Source organism: Alligator mississippiensis, unplaced genomic scaffold (assembly GCF_030867095.1).
Source record: "Alligator mississippiensis isolate rAllMis1 unplaced genomic scaffold, rAllMis1 scaffold_155, whole genome shotgun sequence".
Classification (NCBI taxonomy): domain Eukaryota; kingdom Metazoa; phylum Chordata; order Crocodylia; family Alligatoridae; genus Alligator; species Alligator mississippiensis.
This window is the reverse complement of record NW_026775342.1, coordinates 19,844-37,986: the sequence shown is the minus strand read 5'-3', so window position 1 is coordinate 37,986 and position 18,143 is coordinate 19,844. Positions and strand designations below refer to the sequence as shown.

General features: G+C 38.7%; 1 protein-coding gene across 1 annotated transcript; it reads right to left on the bottom strand.

The window, feature by feature from the left end:
• Positions 1-4,539: 4,539 nt before the first annotated feature.
• LOC132247166 (exostosin-2-like) lies at positions 4,540-17,655 on the bottom strand. The gene is made up of 2 exons (XM_059720137.1): positions 17,492-17,655; positions 4,540-4,851 (listed from the first exon to the last, which is right to left on the bottom strand). Exons 1-2 carry the CDS (start codon positions 17,645-17,647, stop codon positions 4,621-4,623), a joined length of 387 nt encoding a protein of 128 aa, XP_059576120.1. The 5' UTR covers positions 17,648-17,655; the 3' UTR covers positions 4,540-4,620.
• Positions 17,656-18,143: the final 488 nt, after the last annotated feature.

The window sequence follows — 18,143 nt, the reverse complement described above, 5'->3', positions numbered from 1 at the left end:
ACAGCCAACATAAATCCATCAAAAGCAACTCATGCTTGACCAACCTGATTTCCTTATACAGCAAGCTGAAGGACTTTGTGGATATGATATGCCTCGACTTTACCAAGGCTTTCAACACTGTTTCCCATGACATTCTCATTAGCAAATTAAGGAAAGACAATCCAGATCAGTGATTCTCAACCAGACTGCCACAGTATCCTGGGATGGCTCAAGTTCCTTTCAAGAGTACCATGGGTTGCCACACAGTGTTAGCACTGTTATGTGTGCAAACATGATCCACAAGACAAACTTAGAGATTTCAAATACGAATCCATTCAGTGTTAAAACCATTCTGACTTGTTGATATCTCCATGAGTTCTTTGCAACAGAAGAATTACTCTATTATTTTTTTGTAATGAAAAATGAGTGAAAAATAAGAGCCGGCATTGTCCAACAGGTGCCCTGAGTCTAACTACCAGTGCCTTGAGTCTTAAAAGGTTAAGAACCACTGATATAGATGAAAGTACTGTAAGATGGATATGTAACTGATTGGGATCAATTTTGCTCAAAGAACAGTCATCAATGGCTCAATGTATAATTGAGAGGTCATATCAAATGGGATTTCTCAGGAGCCTGTCACGGACCTGGTATTGTTTAATACCTTAAATAATGATTTGAGGGATGATATTAAATGCAAAGATAACAAATTTATGCTATTTATGGAAAAATGGTCTGAAATCAATTAAACGAAATTCAGTGAGGACAAGTGTTCCATCCTAAGTTAAGGACTTTGCAATCACATGTACAAATACACACTTGGGAAACACCTGGCTACATTACAGTACTGCAGAAAAGGAGCTGATGTTTACAGTTTACCAAAGGCTGAATATGAGCCAACAGTGTGCCCTTGTTGCAAAAAAAGCCAGTATTATAGTGGGTTGTATTAATAGGACTGTCACTTGAAAGTCAAAAGTGATTCTTCTACTCTATTCAGTCTGAGAGTGGAGTTCCCTGGAAAAATAAATTCACTTTTGTGCACCACACTTCAAGAAACACATGGACAAACTTTTAGAAAGGATCTAAAGGAGAGCAACAAAAATAATTAGAGGTTTCGGAAATGAGACTTGACCAAAAATGGTGGAAGAAGTAGGATTTTTTTAGCCTGGAGGACAGAACACAAAGGGGATTTGATTTTTCACATACCTGAAGAGCAGTTATAAAAAGGATGATAACTATTTGGTCTGGGTGCAGGGGAGAGAACAAAGGAAATTTAGGTTGGATGTTTGAGGGTAATGATGAGGGCAGTTAAACATGAAAATGGGCTACTTAGGGAAGTTTTAATTTTTAGACTAGTCTTAATTTTTTTTAAGAACAGGGATGATTCTGCCTTGAGCAGGGTCTTGCACTAGATGACATTTTGAGGTCCTTTCCAGTCCTACTTTTATATGATTCTATAATATCTAAAAACCAGTCCACTTTTGTATCGCACTACAACAATTGAGATTAGCCGTAGCTTCTTATGTCAAAGGAGAGAGCAAGCAATCTTGATGAAGGGTCTTTGACTTGGATTCTCCTTCACTCCTGGTCTGACAGAGTCTACACTGGTTGATTTACTGGCTACACTGCAAAGCTTATCTTTTTACCGAAGTTTTAATAAGCAGGAGACTGACAGGTTAGATTTTACATTTTGGGGCTGGGGAGTTTTTAAGCAGGCATGGGGTAATGCCTTTACCAGGCATGGGGTAATGCCTCAAAGGTACCAGCACCTTTGATTTTGTGAAATGCTTTTTTTCTGCATTGATCAGGATGTTGGTTTTGATTACATAAAAGTCTCATTTCAGACAGCTATACATCCATTAACAAGTATCAAGAGGGTTTTTTAAATTTGTGTTTAATATGAACCTTTCCTTTCCTAGAGGGAGAGAACACAGTATATTTTCCTTCCCTTTGTTTTCTGCACATACTGTTCTACACAAATAAAACCCATAGTTATAGAATCCACTGTCAAACTGACTAGGAAGAAAAAATATTTGATACAGTTTTTATTTATACAATTAGTCTTGAGCTGGCAGTGGTTGAAATCTAAATTTACAGTACATCACAAAGGAAAATTACGGTGATGTCCTTCCCCCAAATGTAATTTATGCACATCAAAAAAAGTATTACTGGCTTTGATAGCAGGACCTCTGATTTGCCTTCGTACAGCAGATAGAAATATGTCCCCTATACGGTAATGACCAGGAAATACTGCATTTGATGCTCTAGTAGGTTAAATGTCTCAGCTTTACTATAACCAATTAAAAGAGAATAGCCATAAAAGTGCAGATACTACCGTAGGGTAATAAACTAGACCTTATCGGTGCCAGTGGTGCACATTACAAACTTCAAACTCATTCCTTGTCCTAATCCATCAGAAACTTCCTGGCTTTACTAGGCTATAAATGGAAGAAGCTTTGAAGTCCAAGGATTAGGATCACTAACAGGCAGACTGAATGAGAGACTAAGTAGAGCCAAGGCCTGCTGCTCCAACAAATAGCCAGGTGGAACACACTGCATGGGTCTGAATTAAAACAAATTAATTTAATCAAACTGCCCTCTCCTGGGCTGCAGTCCAGGAGATTACATGAGTTATCAAAGCATGAAAAATAAATAGATGTAGGGGGAGAACTAAGAGCAACAGAAGAAACAAACACATTTCTTCTGCAGTACAACCCTAGATATAACATAAGCATACAGCAGCCAAGGCTCTTAAATGGGACACAGATCTATTACTGGGAGGCAAAAGACCCAAAGCTTTTGGAACAACGACTTATGATTCAACAATATCTGAGCAAAATTCAGGGAGAGAACATGAATATGCATGCAAAATAAATGTTCAGCTCTAAGATTACTAAAGATGAATTATTAATAGAAAAAATTGTTCAAATTAGTTGCTTGTTTCAATTTTTCCTGTAAATCTTAGATGAAGGATTATATGGAAACAATCTATTTGGGTCAAATAGTTTCAGTGGTATGCACTGGATGTCTCTGTAAAGTTAATGGCATTGAAGAATTAGCTCAGTTTTGCATTTCAAATATGCCTTCAATAAAAAAAAAAATCCTCTTATACAACCCAATCAGCTTGTCCAAGCTTCTGTGCAATGCTTTCCATCTTGAAAGATTAAAAAATACTATCATGCACACCTAGATGCAAGAATCGTTTCAGTTATCACTGCTCTACAGCCATAGTATGGGTGTTTAGCAAAGAAGTACTACACAACAGTTTGAGACAAGATATGTATGTTTAATACAATTTAAACTAGAACAAGTCTCCAGAATAAATAATGGGTCCCAACAAAGCCTGAGTTTTGCAAAAATGCAACAGGATCTTAAATAAGCCATGTGATGATTAATTCAGTTTCACGTTTTATCTAATTTATTTATATGAGTTGCTTTGTATCATAGCTTGTATCAAGCTATATACAAAACAATATTTTGCTAATAAAAGCAACATCCACATTCAAAGTACTTTGCATATACGGTACCTCAGTATAACTTTGCTAGCAAAGCACCCATAGACATGGCCTCAGACAATGGAAATCAGAAAGCTTAATTCAGAGTTCTACACCAGGGATTTCACACATCAGTTGAGGCTGAGAAAAATAGAACAAATAATCCAGTGGAGCAATGAATGGAAAACAAGACTTTGCAAGAAAACAGGAGGCGGAAAATAGAAAGATACTAAATACTAGATAAGGAAAGATACCCCATTTGGGGCTGTCCTGCTTTTAGAAGCACATGGTTATTCTCTCTCCAATCCTGTGAACAAGCTTCTGTTTAATATCCTTTTGGAACTGAATCTCCCCTGAAAAAGCACTATGGTTTTAAACTATCTAAAAAGGATTCACAGGCACACATTAATTTTACAAACCCATGAATTAAAAAACAACACTCAGTTTCAAAAATCCTCTAGACTTCATAAGGCTAGCTCATCAATGGTATATATAGAAGCATGTGTGTTTTAAATAAAAAAAAATTTAAATAAAGAGACTTTACATCTTCTTATTGGGACAGTCCCAGAGTTTTCTCAAGACATTCAAGTGTCCTAATAATCTCTTTCAGGACATCCAAAACGCCTCAAATTTTCATTTAATCAGTCAAAACATGCTTATTTTATAACCACAACATATTTCAGATATGTTGCTGCATCAAACCAAATTTGTTCTATGTTTACCAAGAACAAACAGCTTAGTGGCATGAGCTGTTCACTGTAATGAGCAGTGTCTAATAAGAGAGGATGAATGAGTGCAAACACATCAAACCTGTTTTTCTCCACCTTCAAAATGTGTTAATGACGCTTGTTCAGTGTTTTACAGTTATTAGAAAAACTCCTCCACTCTGTGAAACTGCATGTGGTACGCTTTTGAGTAAAAGGCTGATAGTAAGGACACAAGCACAATTTTCTATTTCATTATGCAAACCTTGGCATTTTTTTTTTTTTACTTTGCTACTTTAAAAAAAAGTCACAGACAAGTCACAGTTTTTTGGTTAAAAATATAATTATATGAAATAGCTTTAAAACATATTTAAAAGTTCACAGAAAAGAGATTATTTTGCACCAGGTGTAGAGCAAGTGAAATGCCACCACCATGCCAACATATACTACCCACCTTCCAACATTCGTGTTGAATGATGGATCTTACCTTCCGGTGGATTCTTATTCTGGTTGTTCCAGACAACCAGCAACTTGGATAGACTGGGCACCTTGGACACTTCAGTGATGACTCGGAAGAGACTCTCCACCCGGTCGTAAGTCAACACTATAGCTGTGAAGCCTTGAGACTGTGGTGGGATCAATGGAAGGAAGAGTGGGTTGCTCACACTGCTCCATTTCTATAAAACAAAAGAGGATGAGGGATCAAATCGAGGTTAATACAGAAAAGGGGGGATTTAAGCAACCAGAATATAATCACCCAAGTTGGTATTTGGCCAAGTTAGGCCTGTTGAGCTAATAGAACAATTCATGGGAAAGTGGCCTTTAAAAAACAAAACAAAAACCAACTTTTTTCATGATTCACAGCGCCTTGAAACTTGCATCCCAATCCCTTTCCTAATGTTGACTCCTGTCACTGTTTAACAATAACTGTGTAAGCATGGATGAGCTTCAGAAAAAGTGAAGAATTGATGGCAAGCCTTGTGGGGGAAGGGCTATTAGGGGAACACTTTAAACTTAGCTAACATGGCCTGATTCTCATTTGCTAATTGCTGCTGAGGTTTTTTGGTTTTTTTTTTTTATATATAAAACCAGACTTGGCCAAAAAGCAGAGAGCCAACTTAGCGCCACAACTTCAGAGGGGAAATGGAGTAAAAAGCAGCAAATACATAATCCTGACACAAAATGGGCACACAAATAAAAAAGCAAATGCTGACACCGAAATACAGAGGGATAAAATATTAACTTCAACAAAACTTGGTTTGTTCCATGGAGGGGAAAAAAACCATTACAGCATTGAAGAAAAAAATCTGTAAGACGCAAAGATTGATTTCAGAGAGTTATTTACTCCATCTGAATTTTAAGTAGGGCATCCCTTTTAAGACTTTAAAGGTCTTATTTCAATGAACTGCCAGCATAAGGAAGCCAGCTCAGTTGGCAAGAAACAAGACAGACTATTCAGTTCTCACTGAGTGTGCCAACCTCATTTGGAGTTGAAGATGTGGGGGAAGGAAGGAGTGAAGAAACCATTAGATAGGAAAGAAACAGCAGACATTTCATTTCTAAACATTTTCATTCCAGCCTGCTGTCCAGGCAAGACAGCAGGGCAGGACAGGGAAATAGAGGAGAAAACAATTATTTATTTGCAGTAGGAAGAAAGATTTGGAAGTTGGGAAAACTATAGCTGACACTGTTTCTCAGGAAAGCTTTTGAATCCTGCCCACAAAGAACTAGGGGCGCATATAATAGTGTAGAAACGCTACCCAGTTACTGCCAATGTTTTCCAGCAAACGCCATATTAAATACCAGTTAATAAAGAATTCTGCCTGTATCGGGAGGAAAACAAATGTTATGGACTCAAAGTTATTAGCTCAAGTTTGTTGGATAGAGGTACAGCAACTAGTCATTTCCTTTTGGATTCTCTCTCTTCACACTATAGGCAGCTACTCTCACCATTGCCACCTTGTAACTCATGCCATTTACTGAAATACTCTGTATGACCACCTAGGGTGCAGAGAAGAATAGCAAACCTATTATATTAGAGGAGCCTAAAAAAGCTTGACTTGTTCACTGTAGCCAAAAAAAGATTGAGAGATGATGCGACTACTCTCTGCACATACATCAGGGAGGAAAGTAAACTCTGGAGATTGAGAAAAACTGTTTAAGCTGAAAGACAATACTGGCAAAAGAACAAATGGATATAAACTGGACAAAAGTAAATTTAGACCGATGGTTTCTAACTGTCCAAGGAGTGAAGTTCTGGAACGGTCTTCCAATAGGAGAAATGGGGAAAAAACACCTAACTTGTTTTAAGATGAGTTCTCAGTTTATGAGAGAAAATATATTACATAATTGCCTGACAGTAGGAGGTTGGACTTGCTCACCCAGGATGCCCATCAAATCCTACATACAGGTCTATAACAATAATGTTAAGAAGTGACATGTGCAGGGATATCTGCTTTGAAATGCTCACACTTTAGGAAATGATAGTTTTTAAGCTTATTTTCTTTACTGTGTATTGACAAAACAACCAAATGTGAGAAATGACCCTTGATTATAAACAATTTCAGGAAGTTGTATGGTGAATTATTCTAACAGAGAACAGTTCGTTCTATTAGGGTTTTTAAACAACCTCTGCTCCTTAAGGTATCAGGATTTTATATATGCCCACTATCTATGTAATGATGAAAAGCCTTCTTTTACAACCCTCACCAATCTCTCCTTATGAATATTTGCAACACAGGTTTAGCTGGATATTAAGCAGAGCGCCAGGAAAATCTCATGCTTCAGTCAAGAAATAACCGGCAAAGCAATCCTAGAGTTTATAATCTTATTGTTATTTAATAGCAACTATAACGATCCAAATTAAGGGCTCTTGCCTTAAATTGACTCTGTTTAGCATACTTCATTCTGGTTGTAGTGTATTATAATAGAGGCTGTTAGCCATAAAGCCATTGGTGAGGAACACCACTTCCCAAATGTATTAATGTAAAATATCCAAGACTGTACAAGGCATTTTAATGGCTAAATCCTTTCTTAAAAGAGCAAAAATAAGAGCAGAAACTTAAGGTTTTAGATGCAACATTATTTAACTCCAAACTGTTCCTACTATCTGTGCAAGGTATAATATTTAATTGCCAGGATAATCTTAGGGAAACTTGGAAGCTTGGACCCTAATAGGGAAAGAAAACCAAATTCCCTTATTTGAGAGATACATTTCAAAAGGGCATTTAGGCATCTCCAAAGTGCCATTAAGAACCAACCCCCTGCTGCCTGCCTGAAGAGTGTGTCTACAGTCTGAGACCTCTTGACCCCACTTTCTGCAGGAAATCGAGTAAATTCAAACCTCCATAATTTACTCAAGTCTTCCTGACTTCTGCTAGGGAAAGGCAAACAATGCAGGCAATTATCCTAACAGCAACCTAATTAAATCTCTATTACAGCAGCAAGGCATGAAATGGATGGCTCCTCCCCATTTACTAGCAACTGGTGAAATCAAGAGGTGAGTGAACATTTGTTCCAGTCCCATCATTATTAACCCTCCTGATGGAGACCCATATGAACTTTCACTCTCAGAAAGAGGAGCAAGAATTGGTGGAGTGATCATCCATCACTTTCCATGATAAAGTGCTGACATTCAGCTATGGATAAGACAATCCTTGCCCCAAGCCCCCAGCTAATATTCATTACAGCAGCCATGGTAATTAACCCAAGATTGATAGGTTGTTTATTGTGAAGCACTTTTATGGGCAAGGAGTATCAGGTTGCAAATGCCAGCTTCTCTAACAGGGATCTCATGTCATTTGGTCTGGCAGTCTCAGTTGTTTGACAACGTTCTCTGCAGACAGAATGAAAAGCCAAAGCACTGGAATCTAGAATGAGAGAGACAGGGATTGGGAGACCGAACTGAAGCTAGTGAAGTGTGAGACTCCTTTAAAAAGACATGCCCATGTGAAAAGATTCAAACTGTTGCAGCTAGTTTGTGCAGGACTGCCACAATCAGGCCCCCTTTCCCCCCCCCCCCCCCCAAAAAAAAAAAAAAACAAAAAAAAAAAACCCAACTAGCAATGCATTTTTGCTCTTAGTGCAGACCCATGAACTATTAAGCAATAGGGACAAAGTAATGAGAGCTTTTCAGGCAAGATACTTAAGCCCAGACTTGCCACCAGTTCAAGTGGGACAGGGCAGAGGTGCATTAGGTATCACAAAAATCAATCTTACCAGGATGAAAAACCAGAATATTTGATATCTGAGAAATCACATCTGTTCCTAATGATCCTATGCACAGTCAATTCCTATAAAAGTTGTAACATTCATATAACAGCAACATGCTACACAGTTAAGACTTAAGGTGCCAGCCCCAAACGCTTATACTCTAAGTGGACACTAAAAATAGGAAGGGAAAATTAAAGGCAATAACCAGTTAGCGCTAAGTAATGGTAGTAACATATCTTAATAGTTTCCTAATTTAAAACAAATATATTTCACTTATTTTTCATAGAAAAAGAGACCAATTATGGGCTAACAGAAATAAGTGTGTAAAAGAGACCTGAAGAAATAGAAGACAGGATACATTACAAACTGGAACAAAGAGCTGCTGATTCTAGGACCATGCAGCTCATAAAAGAAGGTCTATATTTTGGTAGAGGAACAATAATTTCCCACTTACCATTTAGTAGGAAAAACTGGCAAAAACAATATAAAAAAATAAAATTCTGCTGTTTCATAAACAGGAATAGTGGTTTTCTCCTCCATATATGTTTTATTTTCAATTATCAACAGACTGAGTGCTTGCTAACCAGAAATTTTGGCAAAATCATATTTAATCTGAACAAGGACAACCCACTGTCATTTAAAAGCCAAGAGGTAAGGACTACATCATGATTAATTGTACAGTAGCTAAACAGTTCTTCCCTACACCCAAGCAAAGCAGATATGTATTTATCCTTTACCCCCGTGGGGAAGGTTTTTTGGTTGGGTTGTTTTAAATATCAATACTAACCTCAATGTGGTTTCAATTATGAATTACCAGACCAAAAGAGCCTTGATTTATTCTATTTCACTCCAATTATACATGATGGGTTTCCAATGAGTACTTTGAAAAAGTATTTCATCATGCTTCCCATCCTCAAGTGGTCAAAGGGCAAAACCAGAGGAGTTAACCCTCTCTACTTCTCTGGAGTCAGCCGCAGCAATTACATTATGGATCCTTAGCTCAACACAAGACCTTCCAAACTGGATGAGCCCTCTCCACTGGTCTCTTGAGTTTTGTGCACTGCCTCTATCAGTGGCCTATACTTGATGTTATAGGTAAAAAGCTATCAAATACTTAATCGCAATGCACCCAGGGATTCCTTAAGTGAAATCCTTGCTAACGCCTGATGGAATTGCTGCCCTAAGACATGAATTTTGATTTCATAGATTTCATAGTGGTATTATTAAATACCACTATGATTACTAAAGAACACCACATAGTTACAAATATGAAATCCTGCAGCTGAATCTACATTACTCTCTGAGCTCCTACAACTCTGAATTCCATCAGCTGACCACATGATATGAAATATATGTTTAGGTTTTTAGTTTACCTCTCCCTCCTAATTAATATCAACAATGTGACAAAACAAGAGATTTGGCTGGGAGAAAAGCTTGCAATGGACTAGACTGACGACTGCCAAAAAGCAATGGTGCTCAATCTCCAGCCTACGGGGCCATGTCATCTGGCACATGGGCCTCCCCACAGGCAGCACTAAATTGCTGTAGCTTTGGAAGCTCTTCCAGAACTGTAGCAATTACTGCTGCCATATTTCCCCAAAATTTCTAGTCCCATGGGGAGCCCTGAGGACATATGACACAGCCCCGTGCACCAGACTGCACCAGTGCCCAGGGTCACTCTGCAGCTGGATCCAGCACAAAGAGCTAGCTGATGCATGGGGTCACTCTGTAGCCAGATCCAGCACACAGGGCTGAAACAGCACCCTGGAACACACTCACAGATTCACCCTACACAGCATGCTCATCCTGGTCCACTGGCCGAATCCAACACCATCCTCAGGATACAGCCTGAAGTCTGGCTCTATGCCACTCTCCTGCCCTACAGGGCTGGAAGGTTGAACACCATTGTCACAAAGAAAGTGATCTCAAAATCTATCTGTCAACGCACCAATATTCTATTGGTGTCCATCGCACAGCATGTGAATGCCACTAAAAGGTGGTCCTGCAATAGGACTCATGTGCCTTTAAAATAAAACTTCCCCATGCAGTCTCCTGGGGGGAAAAAAGTTCAACTTTTAGAGGCCAAGGGACTCTTTTGGAGCCAGAAGGGTTTGAAAACACTGACAAGATGACACATGGCATCTAAAAATGTAAATTAAATGTTACCACTCTATAGCTTTAATAAGCCATGATTGAAAACCAAGTCTCCTACTTTTCAAGCTACAGAGTGAGCACCTCAGACCAGCCAGCAAAATATTACTACAAGGAAAAAAAAGGGCAATAAGTAAATAAATAGAGGGACCACCTAACAATAGGACAAGCACATTCCTACAGTTTCATCAGGCTAATCTAACTGAAACAACTACCCTGAGAATTAAAAACGCAAAGCTTCCACATAATGCTTGTGTGCATGCTTCCATCTACAGTATTTCCCAGATTGAAGATGAAGAAAAGAGCTCTAAAAAAAAACCCAACCTAACAGTATTAGATACAGATTGTGTGTGGACTTAAAATTACAAATGACATTAAAGCAAAACATCTGAATCCCAGTTTCTCTCTCCAGTGCAAGCCAAAAACCAAGTCCAGAAGTCTGTTTCTCATGCCATGGAGGATATCACAAGCAGCTTGAGATAAACAATCTCCCACATTAGGTACAAGCCAAACTGCATAGGATAAGTATGGTGTCATCTTTTACCATACTGTGCAGGGAATCCTAGTAACTCTACTAATCTTGGCAGGTCAAAGAGGAATCAATTGTCAAATTTTGCTCTTCAAGGAAAAAGTATTCTTTAAGTCTGAACGATTACATATTTAGTATACATGATTTTTCAGTGGTTCTCAACCTAACCTGAGGGCTAGATCTGGTCCGTGGAGCCATGTCATCCAGCCCACAGGTGTCCCCACGGGTCTGGAAATTTGGAAATTGGGGAGCAGTGGCAGTGTTAATTACCACTCCCCTTCAGTCAAGTCTTTGGACCCATTTGACAAGTTGGGATGGATAATGTGGCCTGGCATGAGGACAGGCCAGCTCGCAGAAGGATTTGGACACTTGGAGTTGAGCTGGTGCATGGACAGATCCAGGTGCTCAGGGTTGGGCTGGAACACAAGGTTGGATCCAACACATGGGATCACATTCATGGACTGCCAACCCTGGACCAATCATCTTGCCTGCTGTGCTGTAAGGTTATGTGCCACTGTGATATATCCAAAACACAACCACTACAAATATCAGTGGCATATCAGTGACCAACGTTTTATTGTCTAATGAGATATGGTAGGAAATCTAATATATAAATCTAATATAAATAAGATAAAGGCTGAGCCAAATGACTCAACCACTCACACAAGTAAAATTTAAGGTGGCTGAAGGTAAATTGAAAGAATGAAATGTAATAATGCAAGAAAAATGTTGCTTTCTTTTAAAAGCAGAATGAGTTATACCAGATGCGTGTCAGCTAATAAAACTGCTGGATGATTTCCCCTTATTTATAGATGAATTAGCACAGATATTAAAGTTTGTTCAGCTCTTTGAAGATGAAAAATGTTACTGGGGAAGAGCATAAGCAAAAATTTAACACAATGAAATCATATGTTTGTCACTTATTGTTTAAAAAGGGAGGGGTGATATTTTTCAGGGACTGGCATCCCACAGGATTTAGATTATTCACAGGGAAAGTGAAATGTAAAATGCCAGCCAAAGAGCTCAGAAGTTGTTTTAATTATTTTAGAAAGCTTAACAGTGTCCTAAATGACAGAAGCAGTCAAGAAGTAAATATAATTCTATTCTCTCAACAAACATCTGGCTATGGCCTTGCATTAAGTTAAATTGGCAATTAAGTTAAATTGGCAATTAATAGCTCAGGGGTATCAAAGATCTGGCCCATGGAGCCCTATCATCCAGCATGCAATGTAGTCTGTGGGTCTCAGATTCAGGGTGGATTTGATTTAAATCAAATTGATTTAAATCACTGGTCAGGAAGCCTTGAATTAATCATACAAGGGTGTAGGTTGTAGCCATGTTGGTCTAAGGACATAGGCAGACAAGGTTCTTTGGATGAATCTGGTATCTTTTATTAGACCAACTTAAATAGTTGGAAAACAATTACTAAGCAAGCTTTCGGGTTCAAAAACCTTTCGTCAGGCTAAGGAAGTTTCAGCAGTTGGTGTGCGCTCTTCCTGGATGGAATGAAAAGTAAAGAAGCCAGAAGCTGGTCTGGTATGCGTACAAGACAGGTAGTCCAGTGAAAATGTAGACTGAGGAGTCAATGGGTGAGAGATAGGCTGGGGAGGGCGGGGAAGAGAAAAAAATCATGGACTAAATATAGACATTGGATTTATGACACATTATAACCTGCCTGACATCTGACTCCCCAGGTACCTCTCCACTATTCATTCCCCTTCTCTCTCTTCCCCCCACTCCCCAGCCTGTCTCTTACCCATTGACTCCTCAATTTACATTTTCACTGACTACCTGTGTTGTATGCATACCAGCTCAGCCTCTGGCTTCTTTACTTTTCATTCCACCCAGGAAGAGCACACACCAACTGCTGAAACTTCCTTAGCCTGACGAAAGGTTTTTGAACCCGAAAGCTTGCTTAATAATTGTTTTCCAACTATTTAAGTTGGTCTAATAAAAGATATCAGATTCACCCAAAGAACCTTGTCTGACTCGAATTAATCATTGTTTTCTCCCTAAGAAGTGCATTCTTGCTGTTTGATATCCTTTATTCATTTAACTTCTTGAAACTATGCACTTTTAGAGACAGGTAAGGGCATGAATCTGTGTATACAAACTTGCAGAGAGACAAGAGAGCTGATGTGTAGGTAATCAGGTCTGCTATCTCTCATCTCCATGTACTGCTGTTAACAAGGATGTTATTTCTGGAGAGAGAAATCCACAATTTGAGAACTGAAACTATGCATCACAGAGATGCTTAACGGAATGAACACTGAGTCCCACTGGGTAGAGTGGTTTTCTTTAATCTAAACTATAAGAGGAGCCTCTGGAAACCCCTTGTGATTGGGCCCCTAATATAGTCCATGGCCTGTTGTAACCTATTTATAAAACTTTTCTAAAAAGGTTACATGAATATATTGTCTCAAATACTATATAATTAAAAGTATATATAATTAGAAGTTATAATCCTTATAGTATATAATCAGAATTCTATGATGACATGTTTGAGCTTTAACATATCTTAAAGTTACCTTTATATAGGTTTATTTTTTCCAAAAACGCATCTTAAAAATATATATAAGAAAATCTCATTTAAATATAAAATCCAATTTTTAATTTTTCTTTAAATAGTTGATTTTAATCCACCCTGCTCAGATTGGACCCATGTACTGCACACGTGGCACATGACAATTGGTCCCAGGTGCCTACTGCCACTGCCATATGGGGCTAGTCCCAGGTGCCACTGAACCTGTCCTATGCACTTCACTCAAAATGGTTACGTCCCTCTCTGAACTTTCCATTCACACACCCACAGAATACCCAATTGCCTCTGACCATCCTTCTTCAGCTGTCACTCCATGGTCTTGCCTAAACTACATAATGAGATTACAATAATATATTTACTGCTTGGTTCACTTGAAAATACAGCACAGAGAGATGCAGAAGGAGGAAAAGGAGGAGAAGAGAATCAGATTGAGTCAGCTGATATTTGTAGCAGAAGTATGGATGGTGAATTCTGAGAACAGAAGCAAGCAGTTTTGCCAACAGTCTGTATATTTACAGACAGTCAATAAAAAACAGGCTAAAAACACCTATCTAATGCCTATAAAAATGGAGCCCTCCATAAAAACAAAAACTAAGCAAACATGAGCTTGATTGAAGCTTTGTCTCTAAACAAGGATGGATGCTGAAGAGCGGACAGAGCAGAACAGTGTCACCTGGCATGAGTGGGAGTGCAGCACCCTGCAGGGAGCATTCTCTGAAGGCTTTTCAGCCCCAGTGGCCCCCTCCCCAAGCCACATGCTACTGCGTCCCACTGCTTGCCTGTAAGACCACTGAGTCACAGGTAGGCAAATGGTAGTCCTTCTTTGGGAATCTGTGCCAGAATAGGGAAGCAAGGCTGGTGGGGATAAGGCTGAAGGGGGCAGCAGCATAGTGCAGGGTGTTTTGGGGGAATCAGGGTGAAGGGGTGAGTGTGGAACCCCTGGAGTGGAGGAACATGGTGTAAAGCCACTGCTGCAGTCAAGCAGGATTGCCAACCTCTTTTTTTTTTAACTGATCTACACATTTTTATTTACAACGAAACTGTCTGGTGTTAAACCTCAAAATATGAACCCAGCCCTTGTTCAGGACCTGGCAGAAGGGTTACATTTACATTATATAAAATATATGTTAGTAAAAAAGTTTGCAGACTGTCAGTAAAAAGTTTGCAGACTGCCAGTAAAATCCCTAGAAGACATTAACTGAAGGGGAATTTACTGCATGTAACCAGACTGCATATTTCATTACAGTATTAATAGCAACTTGCAGTTGTTGCCCCATTAACTGTTAGCTACATCTTAGAGTCTAAAATTAAGCTATAGTCACAGACTTGGACTAACAGAATTCTGAGGTTATCAGGCTGAGGATATTTGCTGTAAATTCAGGCTTGAACTCTGTATACACCTAAATACTACTACTAACTTGTAAGCAGAGAACATATTCCAGGCATTGTTTAATCCCTCACTATATTTTCATATCTGGATCAGCATGTATGATGGCCATCCTTCACTACCCTAAAAGATATTCTGTAAGGTCTCCCTGTGCACACATGCACTTATTTCCTACCAAGGCTAATCAGAAATTCTAAAAGTGTTATGTGTATGTTGTGCACAAAGTTATATGAGAAATACACTCGCATTTCAAGTGTACACATTTACATTAATTCTCTTGCCAAGCAGAGACCATCTGTGACATTCTGACAACTGGACAGGACAACTACTCGAAAACAAGGGCTCAATGATTTATTAATTTGACTGGTAGGCTCTGTGTACACACTTACCTCCCAAAGTGCCCCAAATTATAAATTAGGTGCAGAGGAGGTTCCCTAGTAGACTGCAACAGTAAATAAGCTGCCCTTCAAGAAATAAAATATATCTAAAGCAAAAATTTTCACTAAGAACAAGTCATGGCTACTGAAGGTTCCAGTTTATTTGCTACTACTTTGGGAGTAAGGGTCAAAAGCTGCAGCCTTTAACTTGTTAAATAAATGTGACTGAATGAATGACATTTTTATACATGCAAAGAAGAGTAAGATAGCTACTTATCAAACCCAGACACGGATGCTACAAGCCTGTGTATGTGACTGCACGAGTGTATGTGCAAGGGCTCGTGCATGAGAGGGCACATGCATAAGAATGCATGTTCACATGCATTTGTGTAAGAGAAATTAAATTCACAGAACAACTCATGATCTGAATTACATTTTCTCTCTCTGACCCTGAAAGGGCCGTAAGCACTAAGTGTAGCTGGCTAATGCAGAGCTTATGCAGCTCATAAAGAACGTTTTTATGACATTCTGTTCCACAATTGAAGAAAGAAATGAACTCATGTATGTTGTTAGCAATTTTCATAGACTAGGATAAACATCAAATTCTTTCAGCTGAGATATAAAACCACCAAGGAACTGACCATTTGCGGGCAAGAAATAGTCAAGGTATGAAGTGTTAACTCCACTGTCCTGGACAAATTCCAGTTTGGCTAATTAGATTCAGCCTTCTTAAGTTCTCTCTGCAGTTTCAAATAGATATGGTATATTCCTGTTTATTTATACTATAGAGTTACATGCTGCTATGGTGTGTTGCTGTACAATTTCAGTGTTACACACCAGAAGTGGCTGAATTTTTTATTTCAGGAATGACCTCCTGTAGAGTACTCTAGAAGCCTGTGGGATAAAAGAATAAATATGCAGTAATTTTTCTAACTGTACCCTGGGGAACAAAAGAATGGGAGGTAAATATCACAAGGGCCAAAATGTCCCCCCACAGTGAAAGCTATATTTCCACTGCAGTGAATGGGCAGTATAATAGCAAAAGAGCTAGGAAAAGGCCATTTCCAGGTCCTCCAATTTCAAAGCTCCTATTGTCTTCTACAATGAAAAAAAGGCTGGGTGTTGGGGGATTCTTTCTTCATCAAATCAATCTAGATAGGACTTTAAAATGTTCCTATCCCCTTAATTTTCATTATCTGCCTCCTTCCATCTACATCATAAATATCTGCAAGCGTCGTGCTCACTTACCAATCTTCCTAAGAATACGTAGCAATCATCTTGCACTCTTCGATACTGAGAGGTCACTAACCACCCATCTAAAGACATTAATATGAGAAGGCTAATCCTAAATTCTCTTTTGTGTTGCTGAAAATGGTCCCGATGCCAACTTGCTAGCTCAGCGTTTGGAGAATACTTTAGATAGAAAAAAAAATGTAAAAATGTGTCTTTATATTTTGACTCTCAGAATTGTGAGATGAATTCATTTTCAGGATTCTGCAGTAGAAGAAAGCAGAATGGGGATGTATGGTGCAACATGTAAATCATTATATTAGCATTTCTTCCTGATAATGCTAGGTACAAGACAAGGGAAGTGAGTCTGTTTAATTAAAAAGAAAAAAAACAGCAACACATTCAAGTTGATTGTTACATACTATACAAAGGAGCTGTACACTAGAATATCAGGGAGAGCATCCATTCATGGAGCTATGTGGAAAATTAAAATAATACAAGAAAACTGCAAGCTAGAATGGAGGCGGTATTTCTGCAGGCCCTGGAAAGGAAGGCTGGAGAGCTTACCTACATTATCTGACATGTGTCAGTGTTATCACTGTAGTTTTCCACTTTAAAGGGCACTGAATTAAACACAAAATTTACAAGTGAAATACAAATATAAGTGAAATATAAAAATAGCACAGACTAAAATTTGCATTTGACAACCAGGCTCAAAATGGCTTATCAACGATTTTGGTCAGCTGCCATAAAAATATATTAATTTTATCTGTACCAATTACAAATACCACAAAACATCTGCAGAACAATATTACCCAGTTACATAGCTCAGCAAGTTCCTGTGAGCATAAAACTTTATGACTAAGCCATAGGAATTTATTCTACTTACAATAGCTGGGGGATCGTTCCATTCTTCATAAGATATGGCAGCATATGGGTAGATCCTGTCGTTGATAATCTGAAGGGTTGCCAAAGCAATTGCTTTCACTGACCGAAAATAAGCTTCCCAGAACCATCTTGCCTGCAACGAAAGAACGAAATGCATTTTCAAATCCTGTACCTCCAGGGTCCTGATGTCTCACAATCAGTTTTCATTTGTCATACACAATCTGCTCAATGACAAATCAGGTGGAAATGAAATGAGGAGGCAGGTTCTTGGGACCTAGCTATGTTTCCACAGAGCCCAGAGACTTCAGAACATTGCAGCCAAAAAATTAAGAGGAAAACATTTCACTGCATCTGTGGCTACGACTAGAAAAAGACTCCAAGCAAATACTTGAAAAGGCCAAGTTTCTTTCATACTTATCACCAATTTTATCCCCTCAAAATGTCAAAAGTGGTTTAACCACAGCATACGGTAATTTATTGTTCTATTTGGTTTCTCTAATTCAGAGGAACTCAAGTGCAGTCTGAAAGCCAATGGAAATCATAAAGTCTACTTTTAGGTCTTTCAACTGCAGCATGAGGAAAAACTGATACACTGTTTTTACTACTGGTAAACTCCATCAAACAAGCTAATTTCTATTCATCTACAAAGAAAA

Bases quoted from the DNA above. Each gene is read 5' to 3' on its own strand.
- LOC132247166 (XM_059720137.1), bottom strand. From the start codon at position 17,647: ATGCATTTCGTTCTTTCGTTGCAGGCAAGATGGTTCTGGGAAGCTTAT. The intron at 4,852-17,491 runs GTAAGTAGAATA...TTTGTTTTATAG, and splicing joins GGAACGATCCCCCAGCTATT to AAATGGAGCAGTGTGAGCAA.